At 42.9% G+C, this 26,522-nt stretch overlaps 1 protein-coding gene across 2 annotated transcripts in view; it reads right to left on the bottom strand.

Annotated features, from left to right (window-relative positions):
* The window catches only part of LOC144678722 (serine/threonine-protein phosphatase 6 regulatory ankyrin repeat subunit A-like), a 141,687-nt gene that overhangs the window by 7,800 nt on the left and 107,365 nt on the right, over positions 1-26,522 (bottom strand). For both annotated transcript variants that reach the window (XM_078538557.1, XM_078538558.1), the window contains 5 exons: positions 25,334-25,421; positions 25,160-25,243; positions 18,919-19,064; positions 16,516-16,598; positions 12,970-13,052 (listed from right to left, as the gene is read on the bottom strand). In XM_078538557.1, the coding sequence (XP_078394683.1) occupies positions 12,970-13,052; positions 16,516-16,598; positions 18,919-19,064; positions 25,160-25,243; positions 25,334-25,421 (484 nt within the window). The remainder of the gene's footprint in view (positions 1-12,969; positions 13,053-16,515; positions 16,599-18,918; positions 19,065-25,159; positions 25,244-25,333; positions 25,422-26,522) is intronic.

Raw genomic sequence — 26,522 nt, 5'->3', positions numbered from 1 at the left:
GCAACCTGGTTACCCACCCATTTGTTCCCCCAGCCACTGTTTGCCCCACCTGTGACAGAGACTGTAGGTCGCCCATTGGACTCTTCAATCACGTGAGAACTCATTTTTAGTGTGAAAGCAGGTCATTTTCAACCCGAGGGGCTTTTTTAAAAAAAATAGTCATTCACGGAATGTGGGTTTCATTGGCTAGGCCAGCTTTTATTGCCAATCCCTAGTTGCCCTTAAAGTGGTGGTAAGCTGCCTTCTTGAACCACTGCAGTCCATTAGGTGTAGGTACATCCACAGTGCTGTTAGGAAGGGAGCTCCTTGGTTTTGACCTAGCGACAGTGAAGAGAACGGCGATCTATTTCCAAGACAGGATGGTGAGTGACTCGGAGGGGAACTTTCAGATGGTGGAGTTCCCATCTATCTGCTGCCCTTGTCCTTCTAGATGGTTGTGGAAACCATGGGTTTGGAAGGTGCTGTCTAAGGAATCTTGGTGAATTTCTGCAGTGGACCTTGTAGATGGTACACACTGCTGCTACCGTGCGTCGGTGATGGAGAGAGTGAATGTTTGTGGATGTGGTGCCAATCAAGTGGGCTGCTTTGTCTTGGACAGTGTCAAGCTTCTTCAGTGTTGTGGGAGCTGCATCTATCCAGGCAAGTGGGGAGTATTCCATCACATTCCTAACTGGTGCCTTGTGAATGGTGGACAGGCATTGGGGGGGGCGGGGAGGAGTCAGGAGGTGAGTTACTCGTCACACGATTCCTAGCATCTGACCTGCTCTTGTAGCCACAGTATTTGTATGGCTAGTCCAGTTCAGTTTCTGGTCAATGGTAACCCCCCCCAGGATGTTGATAGAGGGGGGATTCATTGATGGTAATGCCATTGACCGTCAAGGGACGATGGTTAGATTCTCTCTTCTTGGAGATGGTCATTGCCTGACACTTGTGTAGCGCGAATGTTACTTGCCACTTATCAGCCCAAGCCTGGATATTGTCCAGGTCTTGCTGCATTTGGACATGGACTGCTTCAGTATCTGAGGAGTCATGAATGGTGCTGAACATTGTGCAATCATCACTTCTGAACTTATGATGGAAGGAAGGTCATTGATGAAGCAGCTGATGATGGTTGGGCTGAGGACACTACCCTGAGGAACTCCTGCAGTGATGTCCTGGAGCTGAGATGACTGACCTCCAACAACCACAACCATCTTTCCTTGTGCTAGGTATGACTCCAACTAGCCGAGAGTTTTCGCCCTGATCCCCAGTGACTCCAGTTTTGCTAGGGCTCCTTGATGCCACACTCTGACAAATGCGGCCTTGATGTCAAGGGCAGTCACTCTCACCTCACCTCGGGAGTTCAGCTCTTTTGTCCATGTTTGAACCAAGGCTGTAATGAGGTCAAGAGCTGAGTGGCCCTGGCGGAACCCAAACTGGGCATCGGTGAGCAGGTCATTGCTAAGCAAGTGCCGCTTGATAGCACTGCTGATGACCCCTTCCATTACCTTACTGATGACCAAGAGTACACTGATGGGGTGGTAATTGGCCAGGTAGATGCCAGTGTTATAGCTGTACTGCAAACAGCTTGGCTAGGGGTGCGGCAAGTTCTGGAGCACAAGTCTTCAGTATTATTGCCGGAATATTGTCAGGGCCCATAGTCTTTGCACTATCCAGTGCCTTTAGCCGTTTCTTGATATCACATGGAGTGAATTGAATTGGCTGAAGACTGGCGTCTGGGATGCTGGGGACCTCCAGAAGAGTCCGAGATGGATCATTCACTTGGCACATCTGGCTGAAGATTGTAGCAAATACTTCAGCCTAGGAGGAGGAGGAGTTAGGACTATGGCCCTGAAATATTAGTAACAATACTCTATTAATTTGAGAGCTATCTGTAATTCAACTGGGATAATATTATCTATACTCGAATCGCATTTTTAGTCAAGCACTGTACTGTAAATTACTGATCAGGAATTACTGTACCTGTAAATCACAGCAACCCAAGTGCAGTTACGGATGATGCATGCAGTGTGTGCTTCCTACTACAGGAAATAAACCATGGAAATCTTTGTTTCTCTATCTTCTAAATGTCGGTTTTCCTTTATTTCAGGTCCAGTACAGTACAGGTACAAACCTTTAATGTTTAAATCCACGGACAGGCGAAGATTTGGGGCCACAACAGGCAATCCAGCGTATAAGGGCTTTTGTGTGGGTAAATGAATTCACGAAAGAAGTTGTGAATGGCAGGACTTTACTGTAATTAATTGGAAGAAATTTCTGTTCATCCAGTGCTGGATGATGGGTAAGCAGTCTGATAATTTCACAACAGCGGAGGAGTTGAGTGAGGTGGTGGTGAGATAAAACTGAATTATTTAAAAACAGGGTTACATAGGATGACAGTGCAGGTGGCATGCCATAACTGCAGCATCCGAAGTTTGTGAAGAGCAATGTGATCCTGGACAACCACACCTGGAGTATATATTTGCATCTTGAGGAACTTCAGCTCAGAGTTGTCGAGCTGGAGTCCAAGGCGCAGGTATTGCAGGACATTAGGGACGGGGAAGTGTCACCTAGATACTTTGATCCAGAAGGCAGACATACCTCCTTGGTTAGGAAATGGAACAGGCTTTGACAGTGATCAGGGACAAGAGGGTGTGCTTCAAGGCAGGCAAGTAAGGAGTCGCCAGGTGCACAGCCAGATGAACCATGGTCTTTGCCATCATCCAACAGGTGAAAGGATCTTATTACCTGTGTGGATCAAGGTAAACTCCATGGTTTAAGCAGTCATTCAAGTGGGCTGAGTGAAAAAGAACACTGTAGGCAACAGTATAGACATGGGGATAGATGCCATTCTCCACTGCCACAAGTGGGTGTTCTGAAGATCAGATTGTCTGCCTGTTGTCAGTCCATCAGGTTCTCACTGACAAGACCCCAGGTCCTGATGGACATCATCCTAGGGTCTTAAAAGAAGTGGCCAGTGAGATAGTTAATGCGCTGGTTTTAATTTTACAAAATTGCCTAGGGAAGGTTCTATTCGATTGGAAAATAGTAACTCCTTTATTCAAAAAAGGAGACAGGCAGAAAGCAGAAAACTACAGGCCAGTTAACTTAACATCTGTCATAGCGAAAATGTTAGAAGCTATTATTAAAGGATTATAGCAGGGCACTTAAAAAAATATTCAAGGTAATCAGGCAGAGCTAACATGGTTTTGTGAGGGGGAAATCATGTTTAACCAATTTATTGGAGTTCTTTGAAGAAGAAACGTGTTGGGGATAAAGGGGAACCACTGGATGTACTGCACTTAAGTATCGAGAAAATATTTAATAAGATGCCACATCAAAGGTTAATGTGGAAAATAAAAAGCTCATAGTGTGGGGGATAACATATTGGTATAGATAGAAGACTGGCTAGCTAACAGGAAACATAGAGTAGGCATAAATGAATCATTTTCTGGTTGGCAAGATGTAACAAGTGGAGTGCCACAGGGATCAGTGCTGGGGCCTCAACTTTTTACAATTTATATAAGTAACTTGGATGAAGGGACCGAAGATATGGTTGCTAAATTTGCTGATGGCACAAAGATAGGTAGGAAAATAAGTTAAGAAGAGTACATAAGCAGGCTACAAAGGGATATCAATAGGTTAAGTGAGTGGGCAAAGATCTGACAAATGGAGTATAATGTGGGTAAATGTGAAATTGCCCATTTTAGAAGGAAGAATAAAAAAGCATATTATCAAAACGCTGAGAGATTGCAAAGCTCAGATGCAGAGAGAGCTGGATGTCCTAGTATATGAATTGTAAAAGGTTAGTATTCAGGTACAGCAAGTAATTAGGAAGGCTAATAGAATGTTATCATTTATTGCGAGGGGAATTGAATACAAAAGTAGAAAAGTTATGCTTCAGGTATACAAGGCAATGGCGGGGCCACATCTTGAGTGCTGTGTACAGTACTGGTTTCCTTATCTAAGGAGTTGTAAATGCGTTGGAAGCAGTTCAGAGAAGGTTTATCAGACTAATACCTGGAATGGGAAGGTTGTCTTATGAGGAAAGGTTGGACAGGCTAGGTTTGTACTTGCTGGAGTTTAAAAGAGTAAGAGGTGACTTGGACTGAAACATATAAGATCTTGGGCAATCTTGACAGGGTGGATGTGGAAAGGGTGTTTCCTCATGTGGGAGAATCTAGAACTAGGGGTCACTGTTTAAAAATAAGGGGTTGCCCATTTAAGATAGAAATGAAGAGAATTTTTTTCTCAGAGTTGAGAGTTTTTGGAACTCCCTACCTCAAAGGTCAGTGGAAGCAGTCTTTGAATGTTTTTAAGGCAGAGCTAGATAGATTCTTGATGAGCAAGGGTTGTCAGGGATAGGCGAGAATGTGGACTTAAGATTTCAGTCAGTTCAGCCGTGATTTGCTTGAATAGCAGATCAGGCTTGAGGGGCCAAGTAGCCTACTCCTGCTCTTAATTCGTATGTGTCAGGGTTAAGGACATCTCCTCCTGCCTGCAGAATAACTGATAACGGAATGTTCCAATTGTTGTGATCAACAACTCTAGGGTGAATAGGCAAGAAGTCCTATTTGAAAAGTACCAGGAACAAGGAGCTAAATTGAAGAACAGGGCCTCAGGGGTTATAACCTCTGGATTATTACCTGGCCCACGGGCAAACCGGCATAGGGATAGATGATTAAGGAAGCAAACATGTGGCTGACGAAGTGGCATGGGAAAGAAGGGTTCCATTTCATAGGTCACTGGCATGAGTACTGAAACAGGGAGGAGCTCTATCATTGGGAAGCTCTACCTGAAATGGGCTGGGATTAGGGTCCTGTGACAAAGATAAATAAGGCAGTCACAAAGATTCTAAACTAGTAAGTGGACGAGGCTCAATTGGAAAAGGTATTATACATTATAGTTTCAAAAAAAAACAAAAGGACAAATGTAGGATAACAGTCGGAAATTGTGTTTTAGATGAAGGGGAAACTAAAAGATATGAAATAATTAAACCAGGAAAAAGGAATAAAAATTGTGAGTAAATCATTAGGGTAGTTTAGGGTGGCTGGCCCAAATGTTCATTTATACAGATTATAATGGTCAATTGAAAGTACTGCAGTTACAAATTCAACTTGACATTGGAGTAATTATTGAGATATGGCTGAAAGGTGGTCAGGACTGGACTAAACATACCAGGTCGGAAGGTTATGTTATTATATGATAAGGTCTATTATACGTAATAGCTTCAGAACAGCAAAGGATGACAAAAATATTAATAAGTAGAGAAAAATTAGAGTACGAGAGAAAGTTAGCTAGTAATATAAAGGCGGATAGTAAGAGTTTCTATAGATATTTAAATAAGAAAAGAGTTAATAAAGTGAGAGTCGGTCCTATAGAAAGTGCATCTGGAGAACTGATAATGGAAAGTAGGGAGATGGCAGATGAATTAAACAGGTATTTTCCTTCGGTCTTCACTAAAGAGGACACAAGTGGCGTCCTGAAAATAGCTGTAAATCAGGAAAAGGGAGGGAGGAACTCAAGAAAATTACAATCACCAGGGAAGTGGTATTGAGCAAATTGTAGGGGCTGTGGGCTGACAAATCCATGAAAAAAGTGGCTAGATAGTTGATACATTGGTTTTAATTTTCCAAAATTCCTTAGATTCGGGGAAGGTTCCATTAGACGGGAAAATACCAAATGTAATTCCTTTATTCAAAAAGGGAGGGAAACAGAAAGCAGGAAACTACAGACCAGTTAGCCTAGCACCTGTCATAGGAAAAATGTTAGAAGCTATTACTAAAGATGTCATAGCAGGGCACTTAGAAAAATTCGAGGCAATCAGGCGGAGTCAACATGGTTTTGTGAAAGGGAAAGGGGGAGGTGATGGCGTAGTGGTATTGTCGCTGGACTAGTGATCCAGAGACCCAGGGTAATGCTCCGGGGACCCGGGTTCAAATCCTGCCACGGATGATGATGGAATTTTATTTCAATAAACATCTGGAATTAAAAGTCTAATGATGACCATGAAATCATTGTCAGTTGTTGTAAAAACCCATCTGGTTCACGACTGTCCTTTAGAGAAGGAAATCTGTCGTCCTTACCTGGTCTGGCCTACACAAGACTCCAGACCCATGGCAATGTGGCTGACTCTTAAATACCCACTCAGGTGTAACAAATCGCTACAAAGTCACAAAAAGGGAATGAAACTGGACAGACCACCTGGCATCAACCTAGGCACTGGAAACGACAACAGCAATCTCAGCCCTGTCAACCCTGCTTACTAACATCTGGGGCCTAGTGCCAAAATTGGGAGAGCTGTCTCACAGATTAGCCAAGCAACAGCCTGCCATAGTCATCCCCATGGAATCATTCCTTACAGATAATGTCCCAGACACCACTATTACCATCCCTGGGTATGTCCTGTACCACTGGCAGGACAGACCTAGCAGATGTAACGGCACAGTAGAATACAATTGGGAAGGAGTTGTCTCAAAATCGACTATGGACCCCATGAAGTCTCATGGCATCAGCTCAAACATGGGCAAGGAAACCTCCTGCTGGTTACCCCATACAGCCCTCCCTCAACTGATGAATCAGTGCTCCTCCATGTTGAACATCACTTGGAGGACATACTGAGGGTGGCAAGAGCACATAATGTACTCTGGGTGGGGGGCCTCAATATCCATCACCAAGAGTGGCTTGGTAGCACCACTACTGACCAAGCTGGCCGAGTCCTAAATGACATAGATGCTAGACTGGGTCTGTGGCAAGTGGTGAGGGAACCAACAAGAGGGAACAACATACTTGACCACATCCTCACCAATCTATCTGCCACACATGCATCTGTCCATGACAGTATCAGTAGGAGTGACCACTGCACAATCATTGCGGAGACGAAGTCCTGGCTTCACATTGAGGATAGCCTCCATCGTGTTGTGTGGCACTATCACCATGCTAAATGGGATAGATTTCGAACAGATCTAGCAACTCAAGACTGAGCAGCCATGAGGTGCTATGGGCCAGCAGCAGAGTTGTACTTGAACACAACCTGTAACCTCATGGCCCAGCATGTCCCCCACTCTACCATTACCATCAAGCCAGGGGATCAACCCTGGTTCAATGAAGAGTGCAGGAGGGCAATCAAGGAGCAGCACCAGGCATGCCTAAAAATGAGGTGTCAACCTGGTGAAGCTATGAAACAGGGCTACTTGCTTGCCAAATAGCATAAGCAGCAAGTGACAGACAGGGCTAAGCGATCCCACAATCGACATATCAGATCTAAGCTCCGCAGTCATGCCACATCCAGTCGTGAATGGTGACGGACAATTAAACAAATCACTGGAGGAGGCTCCACAAATATCCCCATCCTCAATGATGGGGGAGCGCAGCACAGCAGTGCAAAAGATAAGGCTGAAGCATTTGCTACAATATTCAGGCAGAAGTGCCGAGGGGATGATCCATCTTGGCCTCCTCCAGACGTCCCCAGCATCACAGATGTCAGTCTGCAGCCAATTCGATTCACTCCACGTGATATCAAGAAACGGTTGAAGGCACTGGATAGTGCAAAGGATATGGGCCCTGACAATATTCCGGCAATAGTACTAAAGACTTGTGCTCCAGGACTTGCCACGCCCCTAGCCAAGCTGTTCCAGTACAGCCAAAACACTGGCATCTACCCGGCTATGTGGAGTATTGCCCAGCTATGTACTGAACACAAAAAGCAGGAAAATCCAACCCGGCCAATTACCATCCCATCAATCTACTCTCGATCATCAGTAAAGTAACGGAAGGGGTCATCAACAGTGCTATCAAGTAGCACTTGCTTAGCAATGACCTGCTCACTGATGCCCAGTTTGGGTTCCGCCAGGGCCACTCAGCTCCTGACCTCATTAGAGCTTTGGTTCAAACATGGACGAAAGAGCTGAACACCCAGGGTGAGACGAGAGTGACTGCTCTTGACATCAAGACTGCATTTGATAGAGTGTGGCATCAAGGAGCCCTAGCAAAATTGGAATCAATGGGGTTCAGGGGGAAAACTCTCAGCTGGTTGGAGTCATACCTAGCACAAAAGAAGATGGCTGTGGTTGTTGGAGGTCAGTCATCTCAGCTCCAGGACATCACTGCAGGAGTTCCTCAGGGTAGTGTCCTCAGCCCAACTGTTTTCAGCTGCTTCATCAATGACCTTCTTTCCATCATAAGGTCAGAGGTGAGGATGTTCACTGATGATTGCACAATGTTCAGCACCATTCGCGACTCGCGAATGGTGCTGAACATTGTGCAATCATCAGTGAACATCCTCAGATACTGAAGCAGTCCTTGTCCAAATGCAGCAAGACCTGGACAATATCCAGGCTTGGGCTGACCAGTGGCAAGTAACGTTCACATCACAGAAGTGTCAGGCAATGACCATCTCCAACAAGAGAGAACCCAACCATCGCCCCTTGATGTTCAATGGCATTACCATCACTGAATCCCCCACTATCAACATCCTGGGGGTTACCCATTGCCCAAAAACTGAACTGGACTAGCCATATAAATACTGTGGTTACAAGAGCAGGTCAGAGGCTAGGAATCCTGCGACGAGTAACCCACCTCCTGACTCCCCAGAGCCTGTCCACCATCTACAAGGCACAAGTCAGGAGTGTGATGGAATACTCCCTACTTGCCTGGATGAGTGCAGCTCTCAACACTCAAGAAGCTCAACACCATCCAGGACAAAGCAGCCTGCTTGCTCAAACATCCTCAAACATTCACTCCCTCCACCACCGACGCACAGTAGCAGCAGTGTTTACCATCTACAAGATGCACTTCAGGAATTTACCAAGGCTCCTTCCACAGCACCTTCCAAACCCACAACTGCTGCCATCTAGAAGGTCAAGGGCAGCAGATAGATGGAATTCTACCATCTGTAAGTTCTCCTCCAAGTCACTCACCATCCTGACTCGGGAATATATCGCCATTCCTTCACTGTCGCTGGGTCAAAATCCTGGAACTCCCTTCTTAACAGCACTGTGGGTGTACCCACACCACAGTGGTTCAAGAAGGCAGCTCACTGCTCCCTTCTCAAGGGCAACTAGGGATGGGCAATAAATGCTGGGCCAGCCAGCGAAGCCCACATCCCATGAATGAATTTTTTAAAAATCGTGTTTAACCGATTTATTTGAGTTCAAAGGTTATTGCGCAAAATAAATGCTCATGGTGTAAGGGGTAACATATTGGCATGGATAGAAGGTTGGCTAGCTAACAGGAAACATAGAGTAGGCTTAAATGGTCTTTTTCTGGTTGGCAGGATGTGATGAGTGGTGTGCCACAGGAATCAGTGCTGGGGCCTTAACTATTTACAAATTAAATAAATAACTTGGATGAAGAGGCCAAAGGAATGGTTGCTAAATTTGCTGACGGCACAAAGATAGGTAGGAAAGTAAATTGTGAAGAGGACGTAAGGAGGCTATGAGGTGAGATAGATAGGTTAAGTGAGTGGGCAAAGACCTGACAAATGGAGTGTAATGTGGGCGAATGTGAAATTTTTCATTTTGGCAGGAGGATTAACAAAGAAGCTCATTATCTAAACGGTGAGAGATTGCAAAGCTCTGAGATGCAGAGGGATCTGGGTATCCTAGTGCATGAATCACAAAAGGCTCGCACGCAGGTACAGCAAGTAATTAGGAAAGCTAATAGCATGTTATCATTTATTGTGAGGGGAATTGATTACAAAAGTAGGGAGATTATGCTTCAGTTGTAACGGCAGTAGTGAGACCACATCTGGAATATTGTGTACAGTGCTGGTCTCCTTATTTGAGGAAAGATGTAAATGCATTTGACAGGTTAGGCTTGTATCAACTGGAATTTAGAAGAGTAAGAGGTGATTTGATTGAAACTTTTAAGATTCTGAGGGGTCTTGACAAGGTGGATGTGGAAAGGATGTTTCCTCTTGTGGGAGAATCTAGAACTAGGGGTTGCTCATTTAAGGCGGAGATTAGGAGAAATTTTTTCTCTGAGGGTCATGAGTCTTTGGAACTCTTCCTTAAAAGGCAGGGGGAGCAGAGTCTTTGAATATTTTTAACGCAAAGCTAGATAGATTCTTGATTAACAAGGGGTGAAAGGTTATCGGGGGTAGGCAGGAATTTGGAGTTGAGGTTACAACCAGATCAGCCATGATCTTATTGAATGGCAGAGCAGGCTCGAGGGACCGAATTGCCTACTCCTAATTTGCACTTTCATATGCTCGCAGAAAGGATAAGGAAGATGGTATGGGGGGCTGGACTTGCTTTTGCCATTAACAATGAAATCACTTCTATGGTATGAGAAGATATAACAAGAGGTTACCAGGTAGTGTAGGCTTTATTGGTAGGAAATAGGAATGGATTTAAGACTGTCGAGGGATTTGTGTATAAGACTCCTAGCAGCAGCTCTGAAGTGGTACAAATATAGAGATTAGACATTCATGTAGCAAAGACAGTCTTAATGAAGGTCATATAGATTGGGATAAGCAGGCTGGCACATGTTAGAAAGATAATGAATTTCTTCAGTGTCTGGGATTGTTTTCCACAATATGCCCAAGAACCAATGAGAGGGCATACCCTATTAGGTTTAGTTAACAAACTAATGGCGCATTAACATTTATCTGATAGTGATTGTAATATTAAGTTCAATTTAGTGTTTGAAAGGGAGAAATGCAACACAGCTACCAAGATTCAAAACTTAGGTAAGGTTGGCTTCAATGTGATGAGACAGAGACTGTCCACAGTAAATTGGGCAGTTCTGTAAATGAGTATAACGACAGAAGATCTATTCAGAAGAATTTGTGATATCAAACCACTCTATGCCCTGAAGGGACGAAAAGTACTCCTCGTCAAAAAGACAGGCATGGACAACTAAAGTAGTAGAAGAGGATATAAAACGAAAAACATACTAAAATAGCACAGATCCTGATGAATGAGAAAGATACAAAGAGCAATAAAAGGTGAAAAAAAATAAACAGTAACAGCTTCAAAGAGTATGAAATAAATTTGCAAGGAATATCAAAATCAACAATTTTTTATAGGGTGATCAGGAGCATTATGAACTCCTTGAAAACTGATAACAGTGATACTGTCAATGAAAATACGGACTTGCAGACATATTAGCAGATTTTACATTAGTGTAAGAGATCAGTATGCTGGACATCTTCAGAAACGCATATGAATCAGGGGCAGTGACGTACCAAAAATAAACAAAATAACTGCAATGAAGAAAATAACAACATTAAAGTGTGACAAATTCCCAGGACCAGATAGTTCCCATCCCTGAATTTAAAATAAATAGGTGAGAACAGTGCAGACGTTCTAACCATAATCTTCGAAAGTTCTGTTGATTCAGGAGCCGTTTCTTTAGATTAGAAAATTGTGTACGCCACTCTGTTATTCAAGAGAGATGATAGAAGGAAATCGGGGAATTATAGACCAGTTAGCCAAACATCTATTTTCTGGAAATTACTAGTCTACAATTAAGGAGAGTGTGTTGCACACCCTAAAATTTTTCAGTTGATAAGAGAACCAGCAAGGAGCTGTAAAGGGTAGGTCATGGGTAATTAATCTGATTGAATCTTTTGAAGAGTGACTAAAGTAGTGGCCAGGTGAATATCTATGCATGTTATTTATATGGGCTTTCAGAAGGAAACTGATAAAGTGCTTAACTAAAGTTGAAGTGCATGGAATCAAGGGCAAATTATTAGATCTTGTTAGGAAATAGCTGAGTAGCAGGGGACAGAATTGGGATAGTGAGCAGGTATTCTATCATCTGTCCCTGTACCAATTTAATCAAAAAGGCAAATGGAATGCTGGGTTTTATGCACAAGGAGGTAGAAGTCATGCTTCAGCTATGCAAAGCCCAGACAACACATGGAGTTCCATGAGCAGTTCGAGACACCATATCTGAGAAAGGATATATTGATCTTGGGAGGGTTGCAACGTAGATTTACTAGAATGATAACTGGATTCAAAGTTGTTACGAGGAGAGATTACACAAACCAGTGGTGGTGATGGTGGGGGAGGGAGATTTCCCTAGAATTCTGAAGCTTAAAGGAATGATTGATCAAAGTTTTCAAGACATTAAGGGAAACAAATAGGAGAAAAATTATTTCCTTGGGGAGTCTAGGGCTAGCAGGCTTAATCTAAATATCAGAGCAAGACAAGAGTGACTGACAATGAGACACAGGAGACATTACAGACAGGAGTGAAACTTGGAAACACTTCTACACACACACAGAGTGGTAGTAGAAATTTGCAATTCTCTTATGCCAAGGGCAAAGGATTTTGAATGAACTGTTATCTTTAAATCTAAGATTAATAATACTTTTGGTAACAAAAATACAAATGATATGGGGCAAAGGCGAGTATGGAGTTAGATCTGCCATGATCTTACTGAATGGCAGCATAGGTTTGAGAAGCTAAATGGCCTACTCCTACTACTATGTGAGGAGAGAGAGCCAATGTTTCAGGCTGATGACTTTTCACCAGAAATGGAAAGAGTTAGACTTATTACACATTTTAAGCAAGTACAGAGGCAGGAAAGGGTGAAGGAGAATAAAAAGGAAGGTCTGTGATAGGATGGAAGGGAGGAGAGATCAAATGACTGAAGGGAATGATGATGGGACAAGAAATAAAGATGGATCAGAAGGACATGTCAATAAGAATGGCAGAATCATCACCTACAGCTGCTGCCTAAAAAAAATGGGAGCAAGGGCCATGATCTGAAAATAAGCCATTTGTTTGCCTACCAGCCAGTTCTGTGAACATCTGTTGTAGTGAATACATTTGGCCAAGATACCTAAAAACAGCTGTACTCTGACATAATCACTGGCTGAACAGTAGAGTTATATTTTTTTAAATAATAATCAATATATTTTGAATATTCATTCGATGAGAGTAGAAAGCTTTAAATAAATGGATAGAATATTTAGTCTATAGTCTGCCTTTAAAGAAGTAATGGATTTGATTACTTATCCAAAAAAATTAAAAATCTTACGTTTGCAATGAAGTATTTGTTGAATTTATGAGGCTCCTGTCAGTAATTTTCTCCAGTATTAACAAGGCACTAGTTTCGTGGCCCTAAAACGCAAGAGAAAATGTTTTTTTTTAAAATTGCAAATCTTTATGCAAAAACAAATAAATTGCAATATAGATAAACATAAACTGAGTGAATATTTAGGTATTTTAATACGTACTATATTACATGATTCATTTCATAGATTGTCCAAAAAAATCATTTATTCAACTTAGCCAAGCAAATCTGTTACAATTGCTCATCCTGAAAATTTCAGGTGTTTCTCTAATTTACCTTTTTTAGTCACCATTTCAATAATTCTCTGCCCTCATTACTTCCAGCTATTTTCTTTAACCTTCCAAGTTTGGAACAAGAATGACTAATTGCTTCTAACAACAGAGCCCTAGAACCATAGAAAGGATACAGCACAGAAGGAGGCCATCCGGCTCATCTTGTCCATGCCAGCCAGAGGACACCCAGGTGCCCTTTCTAATCCAACTTCCTACACCCGGCCCATAGCCCTGCAGCTTACAGCACTTAAGGTGCAGATCCAGGTACTTTTTAAAAGAGTTTAGAGTTTCTGCCTCTACCACCAACTTGGGCAGCGAATTCCAGACACCCACTACCCCCTGCGTAAAAAAGTTCTTCCTCATGTCACCCCTACACCTTCTGCCACTTATCTTGAATCTATGTCCCCTGGTTCTAGAATTTTCCACCAAGGGAAACAATTTTATCCTGTCCACTCTTCTATTCCCCTCATAATTTTGTACACCTCAATCAAGTCACCTCTCAGCCTTCTTTGTTCTAAGGAAAATAACCCCAACCTATCCAATCTCTCCTCATAGCTACACTTTTCTAACCCTGGCAACATTCTTGTAAACCTCCTCTGCACTCTCTCCAGAGCTATTATGTCCTTCCTGTAATGTGGTGACCAGAACTGCATACAATTCTCCAGTTGTGGCCTCACCAGTGTTTTATACAATTCCAACATTATATCCTTACTTTTATATTCTATACATCTGCCAATGAAGGAGAGCATTCCATATGCCTTCTTTACAACCTTGTCTACTTGAACTGCTGCCTTCAGGGACCTGTGTACTTGCACGCCAAGATCTCTCACTTCATCTACCCCTCTCAGTATATTCCCATTTATTGTGTAACCCCTGTAACTGTTTGACCTCCCTAAATGTATGACCTCACACTTCTCTATGTTAAAATCCATCTGCCACTTTACCACCCAATCCTCCAACCCATCTATATCGTTTTGGAGATTATGGCCATTCTCTGCACTATCCACTACTCGGCCAATCTTTGTGTCATCTGCAAATTTCCCAATCGTGCCCCCCACGTTCACGTCCAAATCGATAATATATAACACAAACAGCAAGGGTCCCAACACCGAGCCCTGTGGAACACCACTTGAGACAACTTTCCATTCGCAAGGGCATCCACTGACCATTACCCTTTGCTTCTTGTTACAAAGCCAACCTTTTATCCAATTTTCCACATTACCCTGGGCTTTTACTTTCCTGACCAATCTGTCATGTGGGACCTTGTCAAATGCCTTGCTAAAATCCATGTATACAACATCCACTGCACTACCTTCATCAACCCTTCTTGTCACTTCCTCAAAGAATTCAATCAAATTTGTGAGGCAAGACCTTCCTTTAACAAATCCATGCTGACCATCCCTGACTAGTCCATGCCTTTCCACATGACAGTTAATCCTATCTCTCAGGATTGATTCTACTAATTTGCTCACCGCCGATGTAAGACTAACTGGCCTTTAATTATTTGGCATTTCCTTTGATCCCTTTTTAAACAATGGAACTACGTTTGCATTTCTCCAGTTCTCCGGTACCTCCCCTGTATCTAGTGAAGATTGGAAGATCATCCTCAGAGCATGTGCTATCTCCTCCCTGACTTCCTTCAGCAACCTTGGAAACAATCCATCTGGCCCTGGTGACTTATCATCTTTCAAGGATTTCAACCCTTCGAGTACTTCCTCTCTCTTTATGACTATCTTGTCCAATATCCTGCAGTGTTCCTCCTGGACTACTATATCTACATCCTCCCTTTCCTTTGTAAACACGGAGACAAAATATTCATTCAAAACCCTTCCCACAGCCTCTGCATCTACACACAAGTTTCCATCTTCATCTCTGATAGGTGCCAATTTTTCCTTAACTAACCTTTTAGCATTAATGTATTGGTATAACATCTTTGGGTTATCTTCAACTTTACTTGCTAATCTTTTTTCATGCCCTCTCTTTGATTTCCTTTTTTACTTCGTCCCTGCACTTCCTATATTTGTCTAGGCTATCTGCAGTGCTTAGTTCTTTGTGCCTATCGTACGCTTTCTTTTTCGGTTTGATCTTTCCCTGTATTCCTCTAGACTGTAGTTATTGAGAGTGAGATTAAAGGAGTTTTAGTTCTGTAACTTGCTGTGTTCACTGCACCCTTTCAAAAGTGGAATGATCACCCCATCAGAGAACTTAAAACAATCCCAATATTCTATACCCACCAGAAACCACTCTCCCAAATGTAAAAAAAAAATTGAATTTCATCACCAGTTTAGAATTATGCACAACTACTTGTTATAGGAAGTATGTTTTGTGGAGCAGTGGGTGGTGGTCTCTGCCTCTGAGCCAGAAGCTCCAGGTTCAAGTGCCACCCCAAGACCTGATGGTCAAATGTGTTCACAATGCAGCCAAAGAGGTTGAATATCAACCTACAAATCCTTCCAACACATGCCAATGGCAGGTGGTAACAGCAGGAGAGGTTCTGGTCAGCCATGTGATGGAAAGAATGTTGGAGCCTCTACCATCACTGTCCATAGGCCCAGACTACCACATGCATGTAAAAGTGCATGTTGCCACAGCAACTTGGACTCCAAGTGAATTGTAACACACCAATGCCACCTGTTATAAGTATAGGCTTCTATATTGAAGCAAAATTCTTATAACAATTCTATGGTAGCCCCTTAATTTGAAATAAAATGATCATGGTTATGAACCTTGACCTTGCTGAAGGCATTTACCACCATATTTAGTACTTCGCTGATGCAGTCTCAGCTGCAAGCCACCATTCATCTGTGGCAAATTCAATCTCCTTCTAAGCTGCCCTTATTCTGTCTTTTTGCCTTTCATTATCTTTCTAGCTTCCTCCTGTACACAAAAATGGTTTAACCATGGGTCAGCAAGCATAGGGGCGATGGATAAACAGAACTTGGTGTCAGTAAGGTTATGGGTAGCAGATTTTTGGATGAGCTCAAGTATATGACGGTTGGGAGAGTGGCCAATGCAGCATTGGAATAGTTGAGTCTAATGATAACAAAGGTATGAATGAGAGATTCAGCAGTAGGTGAACTGAAGCAGCAGTAGAGAAAGGCGATGCTTTGGAGATGGAAGCAGTCAGTCTTGGTGATGGACATTTATATAACAAAATACTGAACACTTGCTAATGACTAACACTATAAAACTGAAAAGTTCTGCTGCTTATCTAAGATTTTTGAAGTTCGACACTCACCTTGCTACAAGCCAAATGGAGGGCTGTATTCTTGTTCATATCCTGCAGGGTAAGGTTGGCCTTTGCACTGCTAACTAATACCTCTAGAATAAAACAGCAAATACCCATTATTTTAAATTTCAGCACAAAGACTGCATTAAAACGAACACATAACTAGTGAAAAGTGCAATTTATTACACTGGATTTTGTCTTCTATGAACTGTTTGATATATGGGTAAAAGTATTACATGTTTAATCCTAAAGTTTGCCTCTTGCTGGCTATTGTAATCAGTTTTTTTACCTGGATACATATGATAATTAATATTCACCACACATTGCAATTAAAAAACATTAATAGTTGAGCTAAGTTTACAAACAATATAATTACTATCCAGTATTGAAGTCAAATGGCATGTGGGGCTAATCAAGAAAATAAAAAATTCATAAATTATGCATTTTGCAATTGCAGTCCCATAAGAATCACAGAACTGTTACAGCACAAAAGGACTGGCTGAGTGGCTTGTCAAGTCCATGCCATCTTTCTGCAAGAATAATTCAGTTACGCCCACTCCCTGCAATTTTTTTCCCCTTCAAGTGTTTATCTAATTCTCTTTTAAAGTAACAACTGAATCCACCTCCACTTCCCTTTCAGGCAGTCATTCAGATCATAACCACTCACTGCATAAAAACATTTTTCCACATGTCACCTTTGGTTCTTTTGTCTATCACCTTAAATCAGTATCCTCTGGGTCTAGGTTTGTTCCACACCAATGTGAACATTTTTTCTCTATTTACTCTGTTTAGACACTTCTGGCAGGATCTTCGTGGGAAATTAGCAGAGATCAGCATTAGGAAAGCTCTCCGAGGCATTCCCACCTCCGAGTGAGTTTCCCATTGGTGGGGCTGATGCCTATTGGCTGCCTGCCGAATGGAGGTAAGCAGCCCGTTTAAATGATTAAGGCCCCTATTAAGATGATTTTCCCAGCCCGCTCATATTTTGCTGCAAGTGGAGTAGCATATGGCCACTTGGGAAGGCTGCTGGTTTTGTGAAGGTAGCCTCAATGTGGCTGTCAGAGGGAGGAGGTTGGGTGGAGGGCGGTGGTGGGCTGCAGGCAGCAAAGGTTGCCCCTCCCCACCCACCCCAGACCCCAGTGGTCCATCCAGAGGGGCCTGATTTCTTGGCCCATCTGATTTTTAACTTTATATTTGCCACGTTGAAGGCCCTCTTGATTTCCAAACTGCCTCAGAGGTGCCCGTCAAGGCTGCTGAGGCTCTAGGGCTGTGGGCCATCTGACTAGGCCAGCATCGGGAGTCTTTCCACCTTCCTTAATTGGATGGCGAGCCCAGAGGTGGTCAATTAGGAGGCTGTCTACGGTAAATTTGCTAAGCCGGTCCCTATGTCAGCAAGTGGGGTCTTAGGACCTTAATTTCGTCCCAAGGGTCCAGAAGCTCACAGTAAAATCCTGTCCCTCATGATTTTAAACAGCATTATCAAATCTCTTCTCAACCTTTTCTCCTCTAAAGAGGACAATCTCAGCTTCTCCAATCTATCCACGTAACAAGTTCCTCGTCCCTTAAACCATTCTAGTAAATCTTTCCTGCACCCTCTCCAAGGCCTTCACATTCATCTTAAAGTGCAGTGCCCAGAATTGGACACAATACTCCAGTTGTGGCCAAATCAGGTTTATCATAATTTTCTAGTTTTGTACTCTTACACCTCTATTTATTTATTTTTAAATTCACTTAAGGGGTGTGGGCGTCGCTGGCTGGGCCGGCATTTACTGCCCATCCCTATAAAGCCCAAGATCTTTTTTTTTCAAATCACTTTCTCAGCCTTAACTATACCTCCAGGTCCCTCTGCTCTACACCCCCTTTATTTTGTATTACCTCCCCTCTTTCTACCAAAATTCATTGTTTTGCATTTCTCTGCAATAAATGTTATCCACCCCCGGTCAGTCAATTCCAAGTTTTGTGTCATCTACAAACTTTGAAATTGTGCCCTGTACACTCAAGTTATTAATATATATCACCAAAAGCAATGACCCTAGGATGGGTCACTGGGGAACCTACTGTATATGCTCTTCCAGTCCAAACAACATCCAATCACCACTACTGTTTCCTGTCCTTTAGTCAATTTCATATCCATGCTGTCACTGCCCCTTTTATTCCAAGGCCTTCAAATTTACTGACAAGCCTAATATGTGGCACTTTATCAAACGCTTTGAAAGCAAAGTGAAGTTAACTGAGGCATGCAAAAATGACACTATTCTAAAATAAATTGCTTGTTTTAATAAGACAATAATTTCAGCGAAGTTCATGTAATTAAACTGTATATAGTCTGACAGGTCAGCAAAGATCCTGGCATTGATTCTAATGTGCACCATTTCCTTGATAAAATGTTAAGTCAACAAACAATATCCTTACCAACAGCATTAGTCTGCCCATTCTCAGCTGCCATCATTATTGGTGTTTTTCCAGTTGAATCTGCAGTATTTACTTGAGCATTATGGCTGAGTAGAAGTTGTAAACATTCAACGTGATCTGTGAAAGCTGCAGCATGAAGAGGGGTTCTGTAGTGAATAAAACAGCTAAGTTATAATTGGTCCATTGTGCTCATTCCCTTTGCTCCAGTTAGAAAGCATGAATTACTTGCTGGGTTACATTTCAAAACACTGCATTTTCCACACACACAATATCTGAATACAGTATAAAACATCTCACCTCTTCCAGATTACACAATAAGTGAAAAAAAATTCAGTGAAAATAAATTCAGACAAAAGCAAGGATAGGATTTAACTTATATAGTGCTTAATGAAGTCCTTCAGGAAAGCCTCAATAAATTATGCTGAAATCACCAAATATAAGTAAATGTTGTACACAGAACAATTTCAGCAGTGAGATAAATTTCCAGTTAATCTGTTTGTGCAATATTGAAGGGGGAACATTGGAGAACATTTTGCTCCTCTTCAATTTGTAAAGCCCACATGAATCATTGAAAAGGGGAAACAAATGCAATGTCTTATCCAAGAATTGAAAGTTAGTAAGGCACCTAGTCCAGTTGAAATGGATCCTAGCTTGCCGAAAGAAACTAAGGTAGAAATAGCAGAGGTGAATAGCAGATTAGTCACAATCTTTCACTCTTCATTGGATACAGGAGTAGAGCCAGGGGACTAGTGGCAAGAGGCGTGTTGCTAATGTTAAACCACTATTCAACAAAGGAGAGGAATAAACCAGGAAACTACAGGCCTGTCACCCTATTGGGAATCATTATCAGAGAGAAAATACACTCCAATTTGGAAAAGAATGGGTTAATCAAGGAGAACATGCATTGGTTTGTTATAGGCAAATTGTGTTTGGCTAACTTGGCTGAATTCTTTGATCAGGTAGCGGACCATGCTGGTCAAGGTAGAAGATTTATAAATGACCTTTCAGAAAGTATTCCACAAAGTACCACACAGAAAACTTGTTAAGAAGATGGAGACCAATGTAATTAAAAGGGAAGTGCAGATATGAATACAGAATTGGCTCAGTGACAGAAAGAAGAGGGTGGTGGTTGATTAACATTTGAGGCTCAGAGATGATTTGCAGTCATGTTTTCAAGGGTCATTTTTGGACCCGTTATTCCCTTTAATTTTATAAGTGACTTATACCTGGGTGTAGGGAGTAGCATGGTAAAGTCTGCAGATACAGAACTTGGCAACTTAGTAGTGATGAGGATAGTTGTAGACTTTAGAGGACTGATAGGATGGCAAAATGGTCAAAAACGTGGCAGGTGAAGTTCAATGTAGAGAAACATGAAGTGATGCACTTCGGGTGGACTATTATGGAAAGAAAGTGTAGATGAGCAGAGACACTTTGGTCTCCATATACACAAATCCTTACAGGTGGCATGGCAAATTGATAACATGGCTAAAAAGGTATATGGTTTTCTTGGTTTAATAAATAGTGAAATAGAACATGACAGCAAGGAGATCACGCTAGAACTTCATAAATCACTAGTTAAGCCTCAGCTGGAGTATTTTGGACAATCCTGGCACTACACTTAAGGAAAGAGGAGGTTTACCATGATCTTAGTTGGAAAAGTTAGAACTTAGAACAGAGAAGTATAAGAGGTAACCTAATAGGGAGTTTGATAGATTTGAGGGGAGAAAATAATTCCCTCTGGCAGGCGAATCAATAACCGCAGGTCACAGGTTTAAAATAATTGGCAAAAATCTAGGGGGTAGAAGGAGATTTTTTCCTTGTCAGGATCCAACTGAAAAGGTGGTAAGGAGCTGATTCGATAAATAATTTTAAAAGGGAGTTGGGATAGGGACTTGAGAATGAAAAACTTATGCTGCAACTGAAAAGCAGGGATGTGGGCCAAAGCATGACCAGCAAAGCAAACAACCAGCATTGGCATGATAGGTGAATGGCCTCTTCCTGCGTGTATGGCTGAATTGTCTACCCGTTGGGGGTTGTGCGGGGGCGGGCGGGAGTAAGTGCGGACCCAATCAGGTCCGTGCTGCCATTTTACGTGGGTGGGCCAATTAAGATCCCAGCGTGACGCTTGTCCGGAAGTACCGAGCTCCCTGTGTGGATGGGGTGGGGGGATTCCCTGAGTCCAGGCCACAGAGATGCCTCAGGAAGATTTGTTTAACTTTTAAACATCTGAATAAAGTAATTAAAAACTTTTAAAACATGTCCCCTCATGTGACAGTGTCACATGAGCTGGGACATGTCAATTAATATTTTAAATAATTTTTATTAAATTTTTAAACACTTCATGAAACCTCATCCCGCCCGTGGGTGAGGTTCCATGAAAAATGCAAAAGCCGCCTGGGCTCTTTGCCTGCCCACCAACCTTAAGGTTGGACGGGCAGCTCATTTAATTATATCAATTTGTTTTTAACAGGCCTTAATAGGCCTTTAACAGTTTGGCGGGCGCGCAGCTGACCCGGCTGCGTGCCCGCCAAACTGAAAATCTAAATGATGTGCGGTGATGTTGGGGCGCTCGCCCGACGTCACCACGAGTTGGCTAGCAGGCCCCGCCTCCGCTCGCCAACTGGAAAATTCTTTCCTATGTTTCTATGGTAAGCCAGAATCTCCGAAAATGCGGTACTCCCTCAATATTGCAGTGAAGCACCAATATGTGTGTTCAAGTCCTGGTAAGGAGCTAAAGCCAACAGCCTTTAGACACAAGTGAGTGCTGCCAACTCAATAAAGGTTACATTTATAATAGTGTATTCTTAAGAGGCTTACATTAAGTGTTATATTCTGAAATGACTAATACTTAGCTACAGAGAGAAAAGAAATGTAGAACTGTGCACTGTCCATGCACAGCTAACAAACAGTGTTAATGGAATTGCTCTATTGTCTGAGTGCTGCATGCATCTATAAAACAAAAGATGGTTAAAATCATGCTTGCCCGGTTGGACTTAAAAGTTCTTGACTCACCCTAAACACATTCCCTTTGAAATCCTTGACCAATACCCGTCCTCCCAGAGTAAAAAGACAGTTTTTCCATACCATACTGGATTATGTCACTAATTTGGATTGGCATTGCCATTTTATACCCCCCCAGACTACATGTTGTTTTCCTTTCTGTTTGATCTTTGTGAAGAAAAACTTTGATAATCTAACTAAACAAAAGTGAAACAAAAACAGAAAATGCTGGGAAAACTCAGCACTTGCTGCACTCTGTTTCTTGGGTCCAACCCTGGCTTTGTTATCATTGATGCCAACAATTGATGCCAGGACCCTCCACCCCTTCCCACCCCTCTGACCCCATCCCGTCTTTGAATCCCAGCCCTTGCCGTGTATTCACCATACCCTCTGACTTTCCCTTCTCTGATGTGAACGTTCCATACTCAGCAAAGGACTCAGTTTCATGTCCTTATGCCCTCATCTCAATGAGTTTGGGGCTCAGCACGATGCAGAACCCTTCTTCTGCCGCCATCGTTTCCGTGCTCACTTCTTTGGGCAGGAGTCTCCCCCCATTCCATGGGTCCTTTCACCCGCCTCCAGTATTCTCCCTCCGGCTGGACCCCTCCCTCTAGCCTCTTATCTGCTCTCGATCTTTTCATTGAGAGCTGTCAGCGTGACATCGGCCGTCCCAATTTCTCTGCCTCTCACCTCCACTCTAACCTGTCTCCTTCTGAACTTGCTGCACTCTGTTCTCTTAGGTCCAACCCTAACTTTATCAAACCTGCCAACAAGGGTGGTGCTGTTGCTGCTTGGCGTACTGACCTCTATCTCGCAGAGGCTGAGCGCCAACTCTCAGACACTTCTTCCTACCTCCCCCTGGACCATGACCCCACCACCAAACATCAAGCTGTTGTTTCCAGGACTGTCACTGACCTCATCTCCTCCAGGGATCTTCCCTCAACAGCCTCCAACCTCAGTCTCCCATCCCCAGACAAACCGCTTCTACCTCCTTCCCAAAATCCACAAACAGGACTGTCCCAGTAGACCAACTGTATCAGCTTGTTCCTGCCCCACGGAACTCATTCCTTCCTATCTTGACTCTGTTCTTTCTCCCTTTGTCCAGTCTCTTCCCACCTACATCCGCTATTCCTCTGTTGCCCTACATCATATCAACAATTCCCAGTTCCCTGGCCCTAACCGCCTCCTCTTCACCATGGACGTCCAATCCCTCTACATCTCCATCCCCACTAGGATGGTCTGAGGGCTCTCTGCTTCTTCCTTCAATAGAGGTCTGAACAATCACCATCCACCAGCATTCTCCTCCGCCCAGCTGAACTTGTTCTCTCACTGAACAATTTCTCCTTAAACTTGTCTCACTTCCTCCAAATAAAAGGTGTGGCTATGGGTACCCGCATGGGCCCCAGCTATGCCTGTGTCTTTATGGGGTATGTGGAACATTCCTTGTTCCAGTCCTACTCCGGCCCCCTCCCACAACTCTTTCTCCGGTACATCGATGGCTGTTTCGGTGCTGCTTCATGCCCTTGTCTGGACCTGGAAAAATGTACCAATTTTGCTTTCAATTTCCACCCCTCTATCACCTTCACATGGTCCATCTGCGACACTTCCCTTCCCTTCCTTGATCTCTCTGTCTCCATTTCTGGTAATAGACTGTCCACCAATATTCATTACAAGCCCACCACTCCCACAGCTACCTCGACTACAGCTCCTCACACTCTGCTTCCTGTAAGGACTCCATCCCATTCTCTCAGTTCCTTCGCCTTGGTCGCATCTGTTCTGATGATGCTGCTTTCCAAAACGGTGCTTCTGTCATGTCTTCCTTCTTCCTTAACCGAGGATTCCCCCCCACACTGTGGTTGACAGGATCCTCAACTGTGTCCGACTCATCTCCCGCACCTCTGCCCTCACACCTTCCCCTCCCTCCCAGAACCATGAGAGGGTCCCCCTTGTCCTCACTTTTCACACTACCAGCCTCCACATTCAAAGGATCATCCCCCGCCATTTCTAGCATGATGCCACCATCAAACACATCTTCCCCTCACCCCTGACCCCCCCCATCAGCATTCCGTAGGGACCATTCCCTCCGGGGCACCCTGGTCCACTCCTCCATCACCCCAAACACCTCATCCCCTTCCTGCGGCACCTTCCCATGCAATCACAGAAGGTGCAACACCTGTCTCTTTACCTCCTCCCTCCTCACCGTCCAAGGGCCCAAACGCTTCTTTCAGGTGAAGCAGCGCTTCACTTGCACCTCCTTCAATTTGGTCTACTGCATCCGCTGCTCCCAATGTGGTCTCCTCTACATTGGGAAGAGCAAGTGCAGAATGGGTGACCGCTTTGCGTAACACCTCTGGTCCGTCTGCACCCAGGCCTCCCTGTCGTTTGCCATTTCAACACACCACCCTGCTCTCATGCCCACATGTCCGTCCTTGGCCTGCTGCAATGTTCCAGTGAAGCCCAATGCAAACTGGAGGAACAGCATCTCATCTTCCGATTAGGCACTTTACAGCCTTCTGGACTGAATATTGAATTCAACAACTTCAGGCCATGAATCTCTTTTCTATCCTCACCCCCCCCTTTTTAATCCGCCTTTTTCTACATTCATTTTTATTTTTTATCCACTTATTTTTATTCATTTATCCGTAGTTTTATCTCCTTTTTTATCCCCCCTCTATCCCATTTTCTACTGTTTTTTCCCCCCCACTACTGCCCCCTCCCCCTACAGGGCCATCTGTTACTTGTTCCATGATGCTCTTTCACACAATGCTATCCTTGTTCTGCTATTATCACATTCTGCTTTCTTAGCTTTATGCCACTATCAGCACATTTTTTAGCACTAAGCACTACCATTAACACTCCCTTTGTCCTTTATTTCATGACATCTTTATCAACCCCTCCTTTGTCCCCACCTATCGCTGGCCTTCTACCCAGCTCAACCTGCCCCACCACTCCCCTCCCAAACAGTATAAATTTCATCACATTTCCACTTCTCTTCAGCTCTGAAGAAGGGTCATACAGACTCGAAACATTAACTCTGTTTCTCTCTCTACAGATGCTGCTAGACCTGCTGAGTTTTTCCAGGATTTTCAGCTTTTGTTTCAGAGTTCCAGCATCTGCAGTACTTTGCTTTTATAAACAAAAGCAAAGATTGGTTGGTTACATTTAATAGACAACAGGATTTACTTTCTTCAATGGCATGTGGGGATTAAACGTGAGAATTAAAAGGTTAACATTCCATTACCTTCCTTTTCCATCTGTAGAGTTTACAATGCTAGCACCTAGGACATCTATCAACATTTCTGCTGAACCTTCATTGTCATTTATTCTGAAAGGAAAAAAAAGCTAGTTAAAAGATATGTTTAATTCGATGCTTATTAATAATTCAGATTACAACGGCTTTGAGAAAACAACTTACACAGCACAGTGCAATGGATTAAAAGAGTTGCCTTCCAGTTTTTGAAAAACCTCCTGTTCCAGCAGAAGTTCTACACAGGTATCATGACCTGATGAAGAGAAGAAAACTCTTTTACCAGTTAGTACTTTCACCCTTGTTTGAGTGTTGTACAGAAACATTGTAGTATTCTCTCAAGGAAGAACACCAGAAATGAAAAACATTTAGTAATAAAGATTGCCAGGCACCTTGGGATTCTTTTTGACTTTGCAGTTTCCAGTATAAATGTTATATGTCACCTGCATAATTATACATGATCTGATTCTCAGTTTTATTTGTGAAAGTGAAGTATTAGGCACAAGACATTGTAATGACAGCTCCATACAAAAATATGTGTAGCTTTATGGTCTTGGATTTAATATCCAAATAAAAGAGCAAAATTGTTGTGGTATTCAGTTATTTTGTATTTATTTCCTGCAAGGCCATGGAATAAAAATATTGTGTAAAGGGATATAACAGTTCTTGTAGGTAATGACAAAAAATTGCAAGAGTATTAAAAATAGCTGGGTGTTACAGATCTGGTGAAAAATCAAGAAGTCAATTTTGAGCAGCAGTGCAAATAAAGTTTCAGTTTTACTCTTTGACTTACCATAACTGCCTTCTGTTGGAAAGATGGAAAAAGTGACTTCATGATCTGAATCTTCCAAAGAAGGCAGGTAGTATTGGAGAAAAGAAGCTTGAAGTTATCTTTGTTCTCAGAACGATCCTGGAACACTATGTGGCTTTGGCAGTGGAGAATTTGGCCCATAATATTTAATGTGGCCCGATTAGGTCCAGGTGATTGAGGATCTGGTAAACCAGCGACAAAAGACGCACTCAAGTCTGCTCTCCTCGTACTCAAGGGGGCAAAAATGAAGTCATATCATGGGAAAATATGACTTGGGGAAGTTTATTTTTCTAAGAAAAGACACAGAAGTAGGATTTGATGGATGGCGAGGGATACAAGCAAGTGGTTAGAGATGACTTTGATTGTTATTGGGACCTTGGAAGTAGAGGAGCACTAATGAACACATTCATTCAAACAAGCAATAATGCTTTTAATTTCTTGCTAAATTTTAATGACAGCTTTAATGGTATTTTTGAAGTAATGGTTCCTTGATAAAACAGGTTCACAAAACAGTTTGAACACATTTTGTGTCTCTGTGGACAATGC

Source organism: Cetorhinus maximus, chromosome 3 (genome assembly GCF_964194155.1).
Source record: "Cetorhinus maximus chromosome 3, sCetMax3.hap1.1, whole genome shotgun sequence".
Taxonomy (NCBI): Eukaryota; Metazoa; Chordata; class Chondrichthyes; order Lamniformes; family Cetorhinidae; genus Cetorhinus; species Cetorhinus maximus.
This window is presented reverse-complemented; position numbering and strand designations above follow the sequence as displayed.